This window comes from Archocentrus centrarchus, chromosome 13 (genome assembly GCF_007364275.1).
Source record: "Archocentrus centrarchus isolate MPI-CPG fArcCen1 chromosome 13, fArcCen1, whole genome shotgun sequence".
NCBI classification, from domain to species: Eukaryota; Metazoa; Chordata; class Actinopteri; order Cichliformes; family Cichlidae; genus Archocentrus; species Archocentrus centrarchus.
In genome coordinates, this window is record NC_044358.1 from 22,333,594 (window position 1) to 22,353,497 (window position 19,904).

General features: G+C 43.0%; 1 protein-coding gene across 1 annotated transcript; it reads left to right on the plus strand.

The window, feature by feature from the left end:
- Positions 1-9,393: 9,393 nt before the first annotated feature.
- LOC115789995 (extracellular calcium-sensing receptor-like) lies at positions 9,394-13,528 on the plus strand. The gene is made up of 13 exons (XM_030743626.1): positions 9,394-9,583; positions 9,734-9,861; positions 9,973-10,125; positions 10,210-10,410; positions 10,658-10,794; positions 10,861-10,915; positions 10,979-11,173; positions 11,278-11,408; positions 11,865-11,961; positions 12,068-12,191; positions 12,296-12,768; positions 12,846-12,926; positions 13,172-13,528. Exons 1-13 carry the CDS (start codon positions 9,394-9,396, stop codon positions 13,526-13,528), a joined length of 2,322 nt encoding a protein of 773 aa, XP_030599486.1.
- Positions 13,529-19,904: the final 6,376 nt, after the last annotated feature.

Here is a 19,904-nt window from a genome sequence, read left to right on the forward strand (position 1 = left end):
TCTGTTTCCTGTGTTCTCTGGTGTTCATTGGTCAGCCATCTTGGTGGACATGTAGGCTCCGCCAGGCAGCATTTGGGATCAGCTTTGTCTTGTGTCTGTCCTGCCTACTTGTTAAGACCATTGTGGTCCTCCTGGCCTTCCGGACAAACGTACCTGGTTCCAGGGGTCGGAAGCTGTTTGGTTCATCTCAGCAGAGGATTCTGATCATCTGTACTACAGCTCCTCAGGTAGGAGGGACTGTCATTGAGTTAAACATCAGTTTGTGTATTTTTCGTGTTGTTCTATCATCCTATTCTGCCCTCAGATTTTTGTCTGTACTGGCTGTGTGTTGGGAGCACCTCCCTTTCCATTCAGGAACCCAAATTACCAAGCTTCAACTGGAAAAGTGAGTATGAGGTAGTCCTGCCGTTTATTTACTTGTTTTGATATTGTCATCACAAATGTCCCAACACACACACACACACACACACACACACACACACACACACACACACACACACACACACACACACACACACACACACACACGCACACACACACACACACACACACACACAGGGACTTTAATGTAGATGTAAGAAACGAACCAAACACAATCACTTAAAACCTCTCTGAATTCACACTAGTTGTTGAACACTGTCAGATTGTTGTGGAGTGTAAAGAGCCATGGCCTCCTGGATTTTACCTGCTCCTTGGTTACATTGGCCTGCTGGCCTTTGCCTGCCTCCTCCTGGCATTCATTGGACGAAAGCTACCGGATACATTCAACGAAGCGAAGTTCATCACCTTCAGCATGCTGATTTTCTGGGCCGTGTGGATTTCTTTCATCCCAGCTTATGTCAGCTCTCCTGGGAAATTCTCTGTGGCAGTGGAAATATTTGCTATTTTAGCCTCAAGTTTTGGATTGTTACTGTGTATTTTTGTGCCCAAATGTTACATCATTTTACTGCACCCTGAGAGGAACATTAAGAAGGGCATGACTGGAAAATATCCAAGATGAATGTTTATATTCTACAGGTTTTTTAGAGTAATTCATAAAATGGTCATATTTGAATATGTAGCTAAATAAAATACCACATGAGAAATGTTTCTCTGGTTCTGGATACTCTATTTCTTTTTAGGTCATTTTTTAAAAATATATGAATACAAGTATGAAGTACAGATACAGAGGCCATTAAAATAACATGAATACATTTATCACAAAAACAACAGCACCCTACTGTCATTAACCATGTTATGTATGAACTGTTTTAATCAAGAAAAAACATATAACTGTTTTCATAAATAGCACAATTCTATATTAATGTAGAAATAATGCTTTATAAATGATGAAACATTTACTAATACCTTACTAATGCCTAAATGTGTATAGTACTGTAAACTGTTGCTTATTTTCCTTAAGATTTGTCTTTTGAACAAAAGCCTGACCATGCAATCCATACAGAACACACGTGTTATCAAAACATTTTTTTTCTTTTTCATTTTTGGCCACAGCTTTTATCCTCAGTAGAGAGACAGAAAATGGGGCAAGACACGCGTGCACACTGGCGACAGGCCGGGACTTAAACCTGCGCCGCCCGCACCGCACCACACCGCAACGCGGCTTATGTATGCAGTCTCTGGCTTCACCACTATACCACCTGGGCGCCCCATCACAACAAATTTTTAAACAGTTTAATCAATGTTTACCTCAGTTTTGTTGATATACTTGTCTAGTGTGTATAGTTCTAAACCCAGTGTCAGTCTCAAACTGAGGTTTATAGGATTTTTATATCGACCGTATATTTCTTCAAAATCCAATCAAATCCAACACCCCCACAATACGTTGAGGTGCGCCGGGTCTGTCCATCATCCTCCTCCGACACCTGATCCAACTCACCACCAGGTGGTGATCAGTTGACAGCTCAGCTCCTCTCTTCACCTAAGTGTCCAGAACATACGGCCGCAGATCTGATGATACGATTACAAAATCAATCATCGACTTGCACCCTAGGGTGTCCTGGTGCCACATGCACTATGTTCAAACATGGTGTTCATTATGGACAAACTGTGCTTTGCACAGAAGTCCAATAACAAAACACCATTCGGGTTCAGATCAGGCAGGCCGTTCCTCCCAGTCACGCCCCTCCAGGTCTCACTTTCATTGCCCACATGAGTGTTGAAGTCTCCCAGCAGGACGATGGAGTCACTGGATGGAGAACCCTCAAGCACCCCAGCCCGCCCTGTCATTCAGCACATAAGTGCAAACAACACTCAGGACCCGTTCCCCAGTCCAAAGGCTCAGGGGAACAACCCTCTTGTCTGCCAGTGAAAACTCTAATGTATAGGCAGCAAACCAAGGGGATACAAGAAATCTCACCCCAGGTCGCTGCTTCTCGCTGAGGGCAACTCCAGACTGGAACAGAGTCCAGACCATGCGTTGAGGTGAGCCCGACTATATCTAGCCAGTATCTCTGAGCCTCACGCACTAGCTCAGGCTTCTTCCCCACCAGAGGCATGACGTTTCCACGTCCCAATAGCCACTCTCGATAGCTGGAAATAGGTCCGCCAGGGCCTCTGCCCTTGGCCACCGCCAAATACACACTGCACCCAACCCCTACAACACCTCCTGCCAGTGGTGGGCCTACAGGAGGGTGGGCCCACGTCATCTCTTCAGGCTGCGCCCAGCCGGGCACCACAGGCTAATGCCCGGCCACCAGACGCTCTCCCTCAAGCGCCCTCCCCAAGCCTGGCTACAGGGTGGGGCCCCGGTAACCCTATCCCAGGCAGGGTAAACAGTTCCCTTGATGACTTATTTATAGGGGTCTTCTGAATCACTCTTGAATCGGTTTGCCTTGGGAGACCCTACCAGAGGGACAAGCCCCCAGACAACATAGCTCCTGGGATTACTGGGACACAAAACCAGTCCACCACGATAAGGTGGCAATTCGCAGATGAGAATATAGGATCAATGACTGGTTAAGTCTCCACACTCACCTCCACATTCCGGCCTTCCTTATCTCTTCCAGTCTCCAAACCCACTTTCCCCCTCTCCACTTCCTCTTTTTTAGGCCAACAGGAACACAGTTTCCACTGGCACCATACTAGGGTGCCTGAGGGAGATCCTGAGGTTCTTTATCAAGGTCCTGACTGATCCAGTATGGAAATCTCATTCTTGATGATCCGCATGTTTGATTTGGCAAAGATTTTACCGCAGATGCTCTTCCTAACACAACCCTTATTTATCTGGGCTTGGGACCAGCACAAGGAAAAAAATGGTTTTTGACCTCCTGTTGCCTGGGTTGATTTTATACCAGTCTAAAATGCTGAAATTCTCTAACAAGTTGCACAAATTGTAAATTTAGAACTGATTTAACAGTAATGTCTAATAGTACATGCTTTTCGGGAGACAGACACCCTCTCTATTTTTAAGATTAGGCTTAAAACTTTCCTTTTTGATCAAGCCTATAGTTAGGGCTGGATCAGGTGACCCTGAACCATCTCTTAGTTATGCTGCTATAGGCCTAGTCTGCTGAGGGGTTCACATAATGCACTGTTTCTTTTCATTCACCTTATTTACTTTGTTTATACTCCACTCTGCATTTAATCATTAATTGATATTAATCTCTGGCTCTCTTCCACAGCATGTCTTTTCTCTCCCCTCAGCTCAACCGGTCGCGGCAGATGACTGCCCCTCCCTGAGCCTGGTTCTGCTGGAGGTTTCTTCCTGTTAAAAGGGAGTTTTTCCTTTCCACTGTTGCCAAGTGCTTGCTCATAGGGGGTCGTTTTGACTGTTGGGTTTTCTCTGTATTATTGTAGGGTTTTACCCACAATACAAAGCGCCTTGAGGTGACTGTTTGTTGTGATTTGGCGCTATATAAATAAAATTGAATTGAATTGAATTGAATTTTTCTGTTTTTCATATTTCTTTTCTGCTTGATTGCATGCAATGCCCCTTCCCTTTTCTTGATGTTCAGGCAAGAATTACCATCATTTCCATTATGAATGGCAGTTAAAAATTCAATCACCTTTTTTACCACTGTAAACGCAAGTTATCAGACTGGTGCCTGTTGTCTCTGAGGCTGCCCATATGATGATACTTACAGACTGTAATAAATACTTTTAGTCAATTTATAAAAAAGAAAAAAGAAAAGCAAAAGGCCCACATCAGCTGTAGCACTTAGAACACATTTGAACCCTACAGCAATTGCTCACGTCATGACTTTTGCTCCACTGAGCACAAACTAACCCAGACTTTTTGACACTTGCTAAATGTGATATTACTTTAAAGATATAACATACTAAATACATTAACATTTACCAAGTACATATGTGAGCACCAGTGTTCATTCTTCTGTGAATGTGTAGTTATTAAATTTTCATACAACTTTACTAATATTGGTACAATTAGATTGATCAAACAAACTCAAACTCATAACCAATTAATAATTCAAATAGAAACATTAATATTAATTTTCTAAATTAATATCTATATATAAAAAATCCCAGCTTGGGTCTTCTTCTAGAGGCACCGGAGCTCCTGCTCCCAGGACTGCGCTCTTCTGCCCCCAGTGTTCCAATTACCATAGGCACAGTTTTACCTTCACCTTTCACATCTTTTCTAGCTCTTCTCTGAGCCCTTGGTATTTTTCGACCTTCTCGTGTTCTTTCTTCTTGATGTTGCTATCACTTGGTAGTGCAATGTATATCATTACGGCTTTCTTCTCTGTTTGTCCATCACTGCTACAGTGTATCACAAAAGTGAGTACACCGCTCACGTCTGCAGGTATTTAACTATATCTTTTCATGGGACAACATTGACAAAATGACACTTTGACACAATCAGAATCAGAATCAGAATCAGAATCAGAATCAGAAGGTTTTATTGCCATATGGGTGAACAGGTTCACAGCATTAGGAAATTGCTGCGGTACTTCGTGCTTACAGAAAAAAAAACAAATAAGTATAAAAAACTATAAGACAATATACAAGTATACAAATTGCAAATATACAGAGATATTAGAGCTATAACTATAGCACAATATTACAAAATTACAAAATATACAGTGCAGAGACTAATTAAAAGATAAAAGAATGTAGACTATATTCCACTAATATGTACATCAGTGCAATCAGACAGGTGCATAGACATAGGGTCATCAGCGTTTGTGGAGGGTGGTGGTAACAGTCTTAGGGTAATTGTTCATGAGTCCAACAGCAGAGGGGAAGAAACTGTTCTTATGGCGGGAGGTTCTGGTCCGTATGGACCGTAGCCTCCTGCCTGAGGGGAGAGGGTCAAAAAGTCTGACACAATGAAAAGTAGTCTGTGTGCAGCTTATATAACAGTGTTCATATAGAGCAACAATTCATCTTTTAAGATCCTCAGAAAGTTCTTTGCCATGAGGTGCCATGTTGGAACTTTCAGTGACCAGTATGAGAGAATGTGAGAGCTGTACTACAAAATTGAACACATCTGCTTCCTATGCACACCTGAGACCTAGTAACACTAACGAGTCACATGACATTTTGAAGGTGAAATGAAAAGCAGTGCTCAATTTGGACATTTACGGGTGCAGTCTCTTAGGGGTGGACTCACTTTTGTTACCGCTGGTTTAGACATTAATGGCTGTATATTGAGTTATTTTGAGGGAAGAATAAATTTAAACTGTTGTATAAGCTGCACACAAACTACTTTTCATTGTGTCAAAGTGTCATTTTGTCAGTGTTGTCCCATGAACAGATATACTTTAATATCTGCAGAAATGTGAGGGGTGTACTCACTTTTGTGATACACTGTATGTCCGGTTGGTGAGCCATCACAAGTTGGTCTGTCTGTATCTGGAAGTCCCACAGGATCTTAGCTCTGTTATTCTCGACCACCCTTGGGGGCATGTCCCTTTTAGACCTTGGGACTTCCATCTCAGACTCACCACAGATGTTCCTGTATAATATGCCAGCCACTTGGTTATAGCGTTCCATGTATGCCCTGCTTGCTAGCATCTTGCACCCCGCTGTTAAGTGCTGGATTGTCTCAGGTGCATCCCTGCACGGCTGGCACCTGGGGTCTTGCCTTGTGTTGCAGACCCCAGCATTTATCAATCTTGTGCTCAGAGCTTGTTTCTCTGCTGCCATGATTAGTGCCTCTGTGCTGTCTGTCAGTCCAGCTTTGTCCATCCTTTGGTAGGATTTTTCTATATCAGCCACTTCTTCTATCTGCCTGTGGTACATGCTGTGCAGAGGCCTGTCATTCTATGATGGTTCCTGTTTGTCCTCCTCTTCTTTCTTGGGTTTCTGCTGCCTGAGGTACTCACTAAACACCTGATCGTTTGTGGCCATCTTCCTGATTTAGTCACGGATTTTTTTTGTTTCATCCACGATAGTGGTTCTGACACTCACTAGTCGTTGGCCTCATCCCTTCTGCTTAGCGTACAGTCTCAGGGTGCTGGATTTGGGGTGAAATTCTCCATGCATGTAAGGAGCTTTCTGGTTTTTACATCACTGGCTTATATTTCCTCCTTTGGGTAGCTTATTATCCCAGCAGGGTATATGACAACTGGCAGGGCATACGTGTTGATTGCCCAGATCTTGTTCTTCTCATTCAACTGACTCTTTATGACTTTCCTTACTCTCTGCAGGTACTTGGAGGTTGCAGCTTTCCTAGTGGCCTCTTCATGGTTCCCATTTGCCTGTGGGATTCCAAGGTACTTGTAGCTGTCTTCAGTGTCTGCAATGTTGCCTTCTGGTAGTGCAATCTCCTCAGTTCTGACTACTGTCCCTCTCTTTGTTACCATCCAACTTAACTTCTCCAGGCCTGCTGGCCTTTGTCTGCCTCCTCCTGGCAGACAAAAGCTACCAGATAAATTCAGTGAAGCAAAGTTCATCACCTTCACCATGCTGATTTTCTGGGCCGTATAGATTTCTTTCATCCCAGCTTATATTACCTGTCATGGGAAATTCTCTGTGGCAGTGGAAATACACTGCTCAAAAAATAAAGGGAACACTTAAACAACACAATATAACTCCAAGTAAATCAAACTTCTGTGAAATCAAACTGTCCACTTAGGAAGCAACACTGATTGACAATCAATTTCACATGCTGTTGTGCAAATGGAATAGTCAACAGGTGGAAATTATTGGCAATTAGCAAGACACACTCAATAAAGGAGTGGTTCTGCAGGTGGGGACCACAGACCACTTCTCAGTACCTATGCTTTCTGGCTGATGTTTTGGTCACTTTTGTTGGTGGTGCTTTCACACTTGTGGTAGCATGAGACAGACTCTACAACCCACACAAATGGCTCAGGTAGTGCAGCTCATCCAGGATGGCACATCAATGCGAGCTGTGGCAAGAAGGTTTGCTGTGTCTGTCAACGTAGTGTCCAGAGGCTGGAGGCGCTACCAGGAGACAGGCCAGTACACCAGGAGACGTGGAGGAGGCTGTAGGAGGGCAACAACCCAGCAGCAGGACCACTACCTCTGCCTTTGTGCAAGGAGGAACAGGAGGAGCACTGCCAGAGCCCTGCAGAATGACCTCCAGCAGGCCACAAATGTGCATGTGTCTGCACAAACAGTTAGAAACCAACTCCATGAGGATGGTATGAGGGCCCGACGTCCACAGATGGGGGTTGTGCTCACAGCCCAACAGCGTGCAGGATGCTTGGCATTTGTCAGAGAACACCAGGATTGGCTAATTTGCCACTGGCGCCCTGTGCTCTTCACAGATGAAAGCAGGTTCACACTGAGCACACGTAACAGAGTCTGGAGACGCCGTGGAGAGCGATCTGCTGCCTGCAACATCCTTCAGCATGACTGGTTTGGCAGTGGGTCAGTAATGTTGTGGGGTGGCATTTCTTTGGAGGGCCGCACAACCCTCCATGTGCTCGCCAGAGATAGCATGATTGCCAATAGGTACCGAGATGAGATCCTCAGACCCCTTGCGAGACCATATGCTGGTGTGGTTGGCCCTGGGGCCCTCCTAATGCAGGACAACGTTAGACCTCATGTGGCTGGAGTGTGTCAGCAGTTCCTGCAGGACACCCAAGATAAGGCATTGAAGCTATGGACTGGCCTTTCTGTTCCCCAGACCTGAATCCGATTGAGCACATCTGGGACATCATTGTCTCGCTCCATCCACCAATGTCACATTGCACCACAGACTGTCCAGGAGTTGGCGGATGCTTTAGTCCAGGTCTGGAAGGAGATCCCTCAGGAGACCATCTGCCACCTCATCAGGAGCATGCCAAGGTGTTGTAGGGAGGTCATACAGGCACGTGGAGGCCACACACAATACTGAGCCTCATTTTGACTTGTTTTAAGGACATTACATCAAAGATGGACCAGCCTGTAGTGTGTTTTTCCACTTTAATTTTGTGTGTGACTCCAAATCCAGGCCTCCATTGGTTAATAAATTTGATTTCCATTGAAGATTTTTGTGTGATTTTGTTGTCAGCACATTCAACTTTGTACAGAACAAAGTATTCAATGAGAATATTTCATTCCTTCAGATCTAGGATGTGTTATTTGAGTGTTCCTTTTATTTTTTTGAGCAGTCTATTTGCTATATTAGCATCCAGTTTCATAAAGTAGATTAAAAAGAGATACAGGCATAAGAGATTAATAATATATGAGGACAAATAATGTCATGCTCATTCATTTTTTTGTCTTATAGATGTAAAGTGTGACTGTTTTCTTTCATTTTGTGTCATCTCTAGCAAGACATTCTAACAAAGTTTTACAAGTCAAAGTTTTTTGTGACCCATATTATCCTATCCACTGTTGCATTTTGATATGATTGGGTGATCTCGTGATGACTCATGAGAAACAATGAAGTGGCACAAGCATCAGAGATATTAAAGCAGTTCATTGCTCTGTCATAGACTATGTTGGAGGAGCACTGCTTTTAGCACACAGTTTTGATGGGTTCACAGTGGCTTATCCATTCAGCGCTTGTTGGTAATTGTCTTTGGCTGTTTTTTCATGTCTTCTGTAATGCTGTTTGTATTGTGTTCTCTGGTGTTAACACTGTAGGTAATAGACAGCCACTACATGTGGAAGGAGGTGTTGTGGGAAAAGCCCTGAGAGTGACACAGCATGATTTAAAGATAGGGGCAGCCAGAAGTGTTGATTCAAGTTTACCTCAGTGTGTAAAACTGGGAGGCAGTGAGCTCCTATACCTGCACTCTGATGGGGATGTTGTGATTGGAGGGTTTTTCCCTTTACATTATGTCGCCACTAAGCCACAGCACAGCTACAACAGCAAACCTCAGATTGCATCTTGTAGCAGGTGTGTGTAAGGGTACTGTTAATATCTGCATGCTATTGGTTTGACTGGGATTTCTGTATAAAATAAATTAAATAGTTTTATAGAGGTGTGTTTTTTTTTTATGCAGCTTTTCTCAAAGAGCCTTTCGTTGGATGATGACCATGGTGTTTACAGTGGATGAAATTAACCGTAACTCAAGCCTGTTACCAGGTGTTAAACTAGGCTATCGGATTATGGACAGCTGTGACCATATTCACAGCAGCCTGCAAGGTCTTTTATCATTAATCAGTCACTCTAAAGCTGTCAACACTGAGACAGAAAAAACAGCAGAAATTAAAGGCAGTGTTACTGAAAATGAAGAATTAAAAAATGTAGAACCAACAACAAAACAAAGAATAATGACCACACTGAAAAACCGAAGTGCTACAATTAACACTGCAATGACTAAAACTTTTAAAGACTTTTTAAATGACATAAAAGAAAATGCAACAGAAGAGATGAACACAAGACAGTCTTCCACATGTCTGTATTATTCTCCTGTACCTGCTGTGATTGGTCTTGCATCTTCTTCCCCTACAAGAGCTGTAGCTCAGACACTTGGCCCATTCAAGATACCACTGGTAATAAATTGCACAACAGTGTTCAGTAATGTTTTGTGATTGGTTTGTGTTTTATCTCATTAACACAGAGTAATATCTCAGTAATGTAAAATGAAGTCATTCTCATTCTAGGTGAGTTATTTTGCCACTTGTACGTGTCTCAGTGACAAGAATTTGTACCCATCATTCTTGAGAACTGTGCCAAGTGATCTCTTTCAAGTTAGAGGTCTCGTACAGCTTGTCTCTTACTTTGGCTGGTTCTGGGTGGGCACAGTTGGCACTCCGGTGAGATAAAGACCTTTTTAAATGCTAAAATTTGTCAGTTTTAGACAACATGATTTAGAAAATCTTTGCTTATACATGTTTCAGGATGACTACAGTCTCTATGGCATCCAAGCATTTTCTACTCAGTTTATAGAACAAGGTGGATGTGTGGCATTTCACCTCACTATCCCAACATCACCCACAGTAGCTGAGATACAAGAAATGGCAGACAAACTGCAGAGTTCAACTGCTCATGTTGTTGTGGTCTTCGCTACAGAAGGGCAACTCTTAAATCTGTTCTTGGAAGTAAGTATGTTTGGTGACATATACTGTGATTAGTGTTATAATGTGACATATGTTACAGCATTTAAAATTACATTTTAAGAACAAGGAACATGAAAAAAGAAATTCTGCTCATGTAAATAATCAAATTTCTTTATCTATGCTTTTCCAGCTAACTCAGAGGAATGTGACAGGGATACAGTGGATAGCCAGTGAAGCCTGGGTGACCTCTAGTCGTCTGGCCTCACCCCAGTTCCACCCTCTCCTAGAGGGAACATTGGGCTTCTCGTTCCCTGGAGTCACCATCCCTGGCTTAAAAGAGTTTTTTTTGAATGTCCGACCCTCTCCCAAACCAGGGATGGAATTTATCAATATGTTCTGGGAAGATCATTTTGGTTGTAAACTTGAGTTTGAAAGTGACAGAGCCAAAGAATATCAAGCAAATACTGTGGATAACTTTAATGTTATTGATAGTTTTACTTACAATACAGGTTCTCAAAGCAATTCTGGCCATATGGTCGGACTCACTGTCGGGAAAAAAAGTGTATTTAATGTGTCCGCTCATAGAAATGGTGAATATGCTGTGGGAAAGCCTGTATGCACAGGTTTAGAGTATCTGACATACACTGAGAGCAGTTATAGTGATGTATCTCGGGTCACAATAGCCTATAATGTGTATAAAGCTGTGTACGCCATTGCCCACGCTCTGCACACTTTTTTGAACTGTGACTCTGCAGGACCTAACAAGGGATTGTGTGAGAAACACAACTCATTTGCGAATGGTCAGGTATTTGAATTTATTACAAATTATTTAAATCAACAATCATGATTTTCTTTTTCATTTTTGTGGACATTCTTGTGTTTTGCTTTTCTAATTTTGTTTTCATGTAGTTTCTTCATCATCTGAAGATGGTGAATTTCACCAACCAGTTTGATGAAAGAGTATATTTTGACTCCAGCGGAGAGCCAGTCCCTCTGTATGACATCATTAACTGGCAGAAGGACAGCAAGGATGAAATGAGGTGGAATATAAGACTCTAAGATACAAATGAACTGTATGTTTGTTACAGCCCTGTGCAACCCCTACTCTCTTTGCAGTGGCAGTGAAAGAGTTTTCAGGTGTTGCTTTAGTTAATTAGTGAATAATTACACCTGATGAGGTGTGGATAAAGTCATGCCTGACATTAGCTTTGGAGACTCACCACTACTTGCTTTTATGCTATCTAGGTTCAAACTATTTAAGCAGTGCTTATTAAGTAAATTAAAATAAAACACATTTTCTTAAAACTCTGGTGTCGGTCTCCACGTTACATCGTGGCTTTTGAGCCAGGGTGTAACAATGTTACAGTGATCATGAACAAGTATAGTTAAATTTATTTTACTTTTCTAAGGATAGCACCAATTTATGATGTAATGGTATTGCATATGTTGTTGTCCTGAATGCTTTTTTTGGAATATTTTATGCTAATTTCTGGTAGATTTATCAAAGTGGGAAGCTATGATGGTTCAGCTCCACATGGGCAACAATTGCAGATAATGAAGAACACTATTGTGTGGACAAAAGGAGAGTCGCAAGTAGGTCATAGTTACCTTGAACTTATTTCTTATGACCCTTAAACTCTTTGATATACACTGTGTACATTAATGCCCATTATTATACTTTTCTCTGATCCATGTTCAGGTTCCTGTATCTCAGTGTAATGCTCCATGTCCACCTGGCAGCAGGCAGGCCACACGCCGAGGAGAGCCCAAATGCTGCTTTGACTGTTTGCCCTGTGCAGATGGAGAGATCAGCAATCAGACTGGTAGCCCACATGTGTTTTATTTAAAACAAAATGGATTAAAATACAAATAACAATCTACCTTAAGTATTATGTAAGGTATTACATAATCTGTTTTTTTTTCAAAGGTTCCACCGAGTGCACAAAATGTCCTGAGTACTACTGGTCAGACAAAGAAAAAGTGAAATGTATTGCAGGATCGGAAGAATTCCTCTCTTTCTATGACACCATGGGTATCATCCTGGTTGTACTCACACTGCTGGGTTTCATCCTGACAACCATCATCACCATTGTCTTTCACAGTTTCCGCTATACACCCATCGTGAAGGCCAACAACTCCGAAATCAGTTTCTTGCTTCTCCTGTCACTCAAGCTCTGTTTCCTGTGTTCTCTGGTGTTCATTGGTCAGCCATCTTGGTGGACATGTAGGCTCCGCCAGGCAGCATTTGGGATCAGCTTTGTCTTGTGTCTGTCCTGCCTACTTGTTAAGACCATTGTGGTCCTCCTGGCCTTCCGGACAAACGTACCTGGTTCCAGGGGTCGGAAGCTGTTTGGTTCATCTCAGCAGAGGATTCTGATCATCTGTACTACAGCTCCTCAGGTAGGAGGGACTGTCATTGAGTTAAACATCAGTTTGTGTATTTTTCGTGTTGTTCTATCATCCTATTCTGCCCTCAGATTTTTGTCTGTACTGGCTGTGTGTTGGGAGCACCTCCCTTTCCATTCAGGAACCCAAATTACCAAGCTTCAACTGGAAAAGTGAGTATGAGGTAGTCCTGCCGTTTATTTACTTGTTTTGATATTGTCATCACAAATGTCCCAACACACACACACACACACACCACACACACACACACACACACACACACACACACACACACACACACACACACACACACACACACACACACACACACAGGGACTTTAATGTAGATGTAAGAAACGAACCAAACACAATCACTTAAAACCTCTCTGAATTCACACTAGTTGTTGAACACTGTCAGATTGTTGTGGAGTGTAAAGAGCCATGGCCTCCTGGATTTTACCTGCTCCTTGGTTACATTGGCCTGCTGGCCTTTGCCTGCCTCCTCCTGGCATTCATTGGACGAAAGCTACCAGATACATTCAACGAAGCGAAGTTCATCACCTTCAGCATGCTGATTTTCTGGGCCGTGTGGATTTCTTTCATCCCAGCTTATGTCAGCTCTCCTGGGAAATTATCTGTGGCAGTGGAAATATTTGCTATTTTAGCCTCAAGTTTTGGATTGTTACTGTGTATTTTTGTGCCCAAATGTTACATCATTTTACTGCACCCTGAGAGGAACATTAAGAAGGGCATGACTGGAAAATATCCAAGATGAATGTTTATATTCTACAGGTTTTTTAGAGTAATTCATAAAATGGTCATATTTGAATATGTAGCTAAATAAAATACCACATGAGAAATGTTTCTCTGGTTCTGGATACTCTATTTCTTTTTAGGTCATTTTTTAAAAATATATGAATACAAGTATGAAGTACAGATACAGAGGCCATTAAAATAACATGAATACATTTATCACAAAAACAACAGCACCCTACTGTCATTAACCATGTTATGTATGAACTGTTTTAATCAAGAAAAAACATATAACTGTTTTCATAAATAGCACAATTCTATATTAATGTAGAAATAATGCTTTATAAATGATGAAACATTTACTAATACCTTACTAATGCCTAAATGTGTATAGTACTGTAAACTGTTGCTTATTTTCCTTAAGATTTGTCTTTCGAACAAAAGCCTGACCATGCAATCCATACAGAACACACGTGTTATCAAAACATTTTTTTTCTTTTCATTTTTGGCCACAGCTTTTATCCTCAGTAGAGAGACAGAAAATGGGGCAAGACACGCGTGCACACTGGCGACAGGCCGGGACTTAAACCTGCGCCGCCCGCACCGCACCACACCGCAACACGGCTTATGTATGCAGTCTCTGGCTTCACCACTATACCACCTGGGCGCCCCATCACAACAAATTTTTAAACAGTTTAATCAATGTTTACCTCAGTTTTGTTGATATACTTGTCTAGTGTGTATAGTTCTAAACCCAGTGTCAGTCTCAAACTGAGGTTTATAGGATTTTTATATCGACAGTATATTTCTTCAAAATCCAATCAAATCCAACACCCCCACAATACGTTGAGGTGCGCCGGGTCTGTCCATCATCCTCCTCCGACACCTGATCCAACTCACCACCAGGTGGTGATCAGTTGACAGCTCAGCTCCTCTCTTCACCTAAGTGTCCAGAACATACGGCCGCAGATCTGATGATACGATTACAAAATCAATCATCGACTTGCACCCTAGGGTGTCCTGGTGCCACATGCACTATGTTCAAACATGGTGTTCATTATGGACAAACTGTGCTTTGCACAGAAGTCCAATAACAAAACACCATTCGGGTTCAGATCAGGCAGGCCGTTCCTCCCAGTCACGCCCCTCCAGGTCTCACTTTCATTGCCCACATGAGTGTTGAAGTCTCCCAGCAGGACGATGGAGTCACTGGATGGAGAACCCTCGAGCACCCCACCCCGCCCTGTCATTCAGCACATAAGTGCAAACAACACTCAGGACCCGTTCCCCAGTCCAAAGGCTCAGGGGAACAACCCTCTTGTCTGCCAGTGAAAACTCTAATGTATAGGCAGCAAACCAAGGGGATACAAGAAATCTCACCCCAGGTCGCTGCTTCTCGCTGAGGGCAACTCCAGACTGGAACAGAGTCCAGACCATGCGTTGAGGTGAGCCCGACTATATCTAGCCAGCATCTCTGAGCCTCACGCACTAGCTCAGGCTTCTTCCCCACCAGAGACATGACGTTCCACGTCCCAATAGCCACTCTCGATAGCTGGAAATAGGTCCACCAGGGCCTCTGCCCTTGGCCACCGCCAAACACACACTGCACCCAACCCCTACAACACCTCCTGCGAGTGGTGGGCCTACAGGAGGGTGGGCCCACGTGATGTGATATTACTTTAAAGATATAACATACTAAAGACATTAACATTTACCAAGTACATATGTGAGCACCAGTGTTCATTCTTCTGTGAATGTGTAGTTATTAAATTTTCATACAACTTTACTAATATTGGTACAATTACATTGATCAAACAAACTCAAACTCATAACCAATTAATAATTCAAATAGAAACATTAATATTAATTTTCTAAATTTCATATATATATATATATATATTTATATATATATATATATTTATTAAAAAATCCCAGCTTGGGTCTTCTACTAGAGGCACCGGAGCTCCTGTTCCCAGGACTGCGCTCTTCTGCCCCCAGTGTTCCAATTACCATAGGCACAGTTTTACCTTCACCTTTCACATCTTTTCTAGCTCTTCTCTGAGCCCTTGGTATTTTTCGACCTTCTCGTGTTCTTTCTTCTTGATGTTGCTATCACTTGGTAGTGCAATGTATATCATTACGGCTTTCTTCTCTGTTTGTCCATCACTGCTACAGTGTATCACAAAAGTGAGTACACCGCTCACGTCTGCAGGTATTTAACTATATCTTTTCATGGGACAACATTGACAAAATGACACTTTGACACAATGAAAAGTAGTCTGTGTGCAGCTTATATAACAGTGTTCATATAGAGCAACAATTCATCTTTTAAGATCCTCAGAAAGTTCTTTGCCATGAGGTGCCATGTTGGAACTTTCAGTGACCAGTATGAGAGAATGTGAGAGCTGTACTACAAATTGAACACATCTGCTTTCTATGCACACCTGAGACCTAGTAACACTAACGAGTCACATGACATTTTGAAGGTGAAATGAAAAGCAGTGCTCAATTTGGACATTTACGGGTGCAGTCTCTTAGGGGTGGACTCACTTTTGTTACCGCTGGTTTAGACATTAATGGCTGTATATTGAGTTATTTTGAGGGAAGAATAAATTTAAACTGTTGTATAAGCTGCACACAAACTACTTTTCATTGTGTCAAAGTGTCATTTTGTCAGTGTTGTCCCATGAACAGATATACTTTAATATCTGCAGAAATGTGAGGGGTGTACTCACTTTTGTGATACACTGTATGTCCGGTTGGTGAGCCATCACAAGTTGGTCTGTCTGTATCTGGAAGTCCCACAGGATCTTAGCTCTGTTATTCTCGACCACCCTTGGGGGCATGTCCCTTTTAGACCTTGGGACTTCCATCTCAGACTCACCACAGATGTTCCTGTATAATATGCCAGCCACTTGGTTATAGCGTTCCATGTATGCCCTGCTTGCTAGCATCTTGCACCCCGCTGTTAAGTGCTGGATTGTCTCAGGTGCATCCCTGCACGGCTGGCACCTGGGGTCTTGCCTTGTGTTGCAGACCCCAGCATTTATCAATCTTGTGCTCAGAGCTTGTTTCTCTGCTGCCATGATTAGTGCCTCTGTGCTGTCTGTCAGTCCAGCTTTGTCCATCCTTTGGTAGGATTTTCTATATCAGCCACTTCTTCTATCTGCCTGTGGTACATGCTGTGCAGAGGCCTGTCCTTCTATGATGGTTCCTGTTTGTCCTCCTCTTCTTTCTTGGGTTTCTGCTGCCTGAGGTACTCACTAAACACCTGATCGTTTGTGGCCATCTTCCTGATTTAGTCACGGATTTTTTTTGTTTCATCCACGATAGTGGTTCTGACACTCACTAGTCGTTGGCCTCATCCCTTCTGCTTAGCGTACAGTCTCAGGGTGCTGGATTTGGGGTGAAATTCTCCATGCATGTAAGGAGCTTTCTGGTTTTTACATCATTGGCTTATATTTCCTCCTTTGGGTAGCTTATTATCCCAGCAGGGTATATGACAACTGGCAGGGCATACGTGTTGATTGCCCAGATCTTGTTCTTCTCATTCAACTGACTCTTTATGACTTTCCTTACTCTCTGCAGGTACTTGGAGGTTGCAGCTTTCCTAGTGGCCTCTTCATGGTTCCCATTTGCCTGTGGGATTCCAAGGTACTTGTAGCTGTCTTCAGTGTCTGCAATGTTGCCTTCTGGTAGTGCAATCTCCTCAGTTCTGACTACTGTCCCTCTCTTTGTTACCATCCAACTTAACTTCTCCAGGCCTGCTGGCCTTTGTCTGCCTCCTCCTGGCAGACAAAAGCTACCAGATAAATTCAGTGAAGCAAAGTTCATCACCTTCACCATGCTGATTTTCTGGGCCGTATAGATTTCTTTCATCCCAGCTTATATTACCTGTCATGGGAAATTCTCTGTGGCAGTGGAAATACACTGCTCAAAAAATAAAGGGAACACTTAAACAACACAATATAACTCCAAGTAAATCAAACTTCTGTGAAATCAAACTGTCACCTTAGGAAGCAACACTGACTGTCAATCAATTTCACATGCTGTTGTGCAAATGGAATAGACAACAGGTGGAAATTATTGGCAATTAGCAAGACACACTCAATAAAGGAGTGGTTCTGCAGGTGGGGACCACAGACCACTTCTCAGTACCTATGCTTTCTGGCTGATGTTTTGGTCACTTTTGTTGGTGGTGCTTTCACACTTGTGGTAGCATGAGACAGACTCTACAACCCACACAAATGGCTCAGGTAGTGCAGCTCATCCAGGATGGCACATCAATGCGAGCTGTGGCAAGAAGGTTTGCTGTGTCTGTCAACGTAGTGTCCAGAGGCTGGAGGCGCTACCAGGAGACAGGCCAGTACACCAGGAGACGTGGAGGAGGCTGTAGGAGGGCAACAACCCAGCAGCAGGACCACTACCTCTGCCTTTGTGCAAGGAGGAACAGGAGGAGCACTGCCAGAGCCCTGCAGAATGACCTCCAGCAGGCCACAAATGTGCATGTGTCTGCACAAACAGTTAGAAACCAACTCCATGAGGATGGTATGAGGGCCCGACGTCCACAGATGGGGGTTGTGCTCACAGCCCAACAGCGTGCAGGATGCTTGGCATTTGTCAGAGAACACCAGGATTGGCTAATTTGCCACTGGCGCCCTGTGCTCTTCACAGATGAAAGCAGGTTCACACTGAGCACATGTAACAGACGTGACAGAGTCTGGAGATGCCGTGGAGAGCGATCTGCTGCCTGCAACATCCTTCAGCATGACTGGTTTGGCAGTGGGTCAGTAATGGTGTGGGGTGGCATTTCTTTGGAGGGCCGCACAACCCTCCATGTGCTTGCCAGAGATAGCATGACTGCCAATAGGTACCGAGATGAGATCCTCAGACCCCTTGCGAGACCATATGCTGGTGTGGTTGGCCCTGGGGCCCTCCTAATGCAGGACAACGTTAGACCTCATGTGGCTGGAGTGTGTCAACAGTTCCTGCAGGACACCCAAGATAAGGCATTGAAGCTATGGACTTGCTTTTCTGTTCCCCAGACCTGAATCCGATTGAGCACATCTGGGACATCATTGTCTCGCTCCATCCACCAATGTCACATTGCACCACAGACTGTCCAGGAGTTGGCGGATGCTTTAGTCCAGGTCTGGAAGGAGATCCCTCAGGAGACCATCTGCCACCTCATCAGGAGCATGCCAAGGTGTTGTAGGGAGGTCATACAGGCACGTGGAGGCCACACACAATACTGAGCCTCATTTTGACTTGTTTTAAGGACATTACATCAAAGTTGGACCAGCCTGTAGTGTGTTTTTCCACTTTAATTTTGTGTGTGACTCCAAATCCAGGCCTCCATTGGTAATAAATTTGATTTCCATTGATGATTTTTGTGTGATTTTGTTGTCAGCACATTCAACTTTGTACAGAACAAAGTATTCAATGAGAATATTTCATTCCTTCAGATCTAGGATGTGTTATTTGAGTGTTCCTTTTATTTTTTGAGCAGTCTATTTGCTATATTAGCATCCAGTTTCATAAAGTAGATTAAAAAGAGAAAGAGGCATAAGAGATTAATAATATATGAGGGCAAATTATGTCATGCTAATTCATTTTTTTGTCTTATAGATGTAAAGTGTGACTGTTTTCTTTCATTTTGTGTCATCTCTAGCAAGACATTCTAACAAACTTGAATTTAAGGCAGTGTTTCAGTTTTACAAATCAAAGTTTTTTGTGACCCATATTATCCTATCCACTGTTGCATTTTGATATGATTGGGTGATCTCGTGATGACTCATGAGAAACAATGAAGTGGCACAAGCATCAGAGATATTAAAGCAGTTCATTGCTCTGTCATAGACTATGTTGGAGGAGCACTGCTTTTAGCACACAGTTTTGATGGGTTCACAGTGGCTTATCCATTCAGCGCTTGTTGGTAATTGTCTTTGGCTGTTTTTTCATGTCTTCTGTAATGCTGTTTGTATTGTGTTCTCTGGTGTTAACACTGTAGGTAATAGACAGCCACTACTTGTGGAAGGAGGTGTTGTGGAAAAAGCCCTGAGAGTGACACAGCATGATTTAAAGATAGGGGCAGCCAGAAGTGTTGATTCAAGTTTACCTCAGTGTGTAAAACTGGGAGGCAGTGAGCTTCTATCCCTGCACTCTGATGGGGATGTTGTGATTGGAGGGTTTTTCCCTTTACATTATGTCGCCACTAAGCCACAGCACAGCTACAACAGCAAACCTCAGATTGCATCTTGCAGCAGGTGAGTGTAAGGGTACTGTTAATATCTGCATGCTATTGGTTTGACTGGGATTTCTGTATAAAATAAATTAAATAGTTTTATAGAGGTGTGTTTTTTTTTTTTTGCAGCTTTTATCAAAGAGCCTTTCGTTGG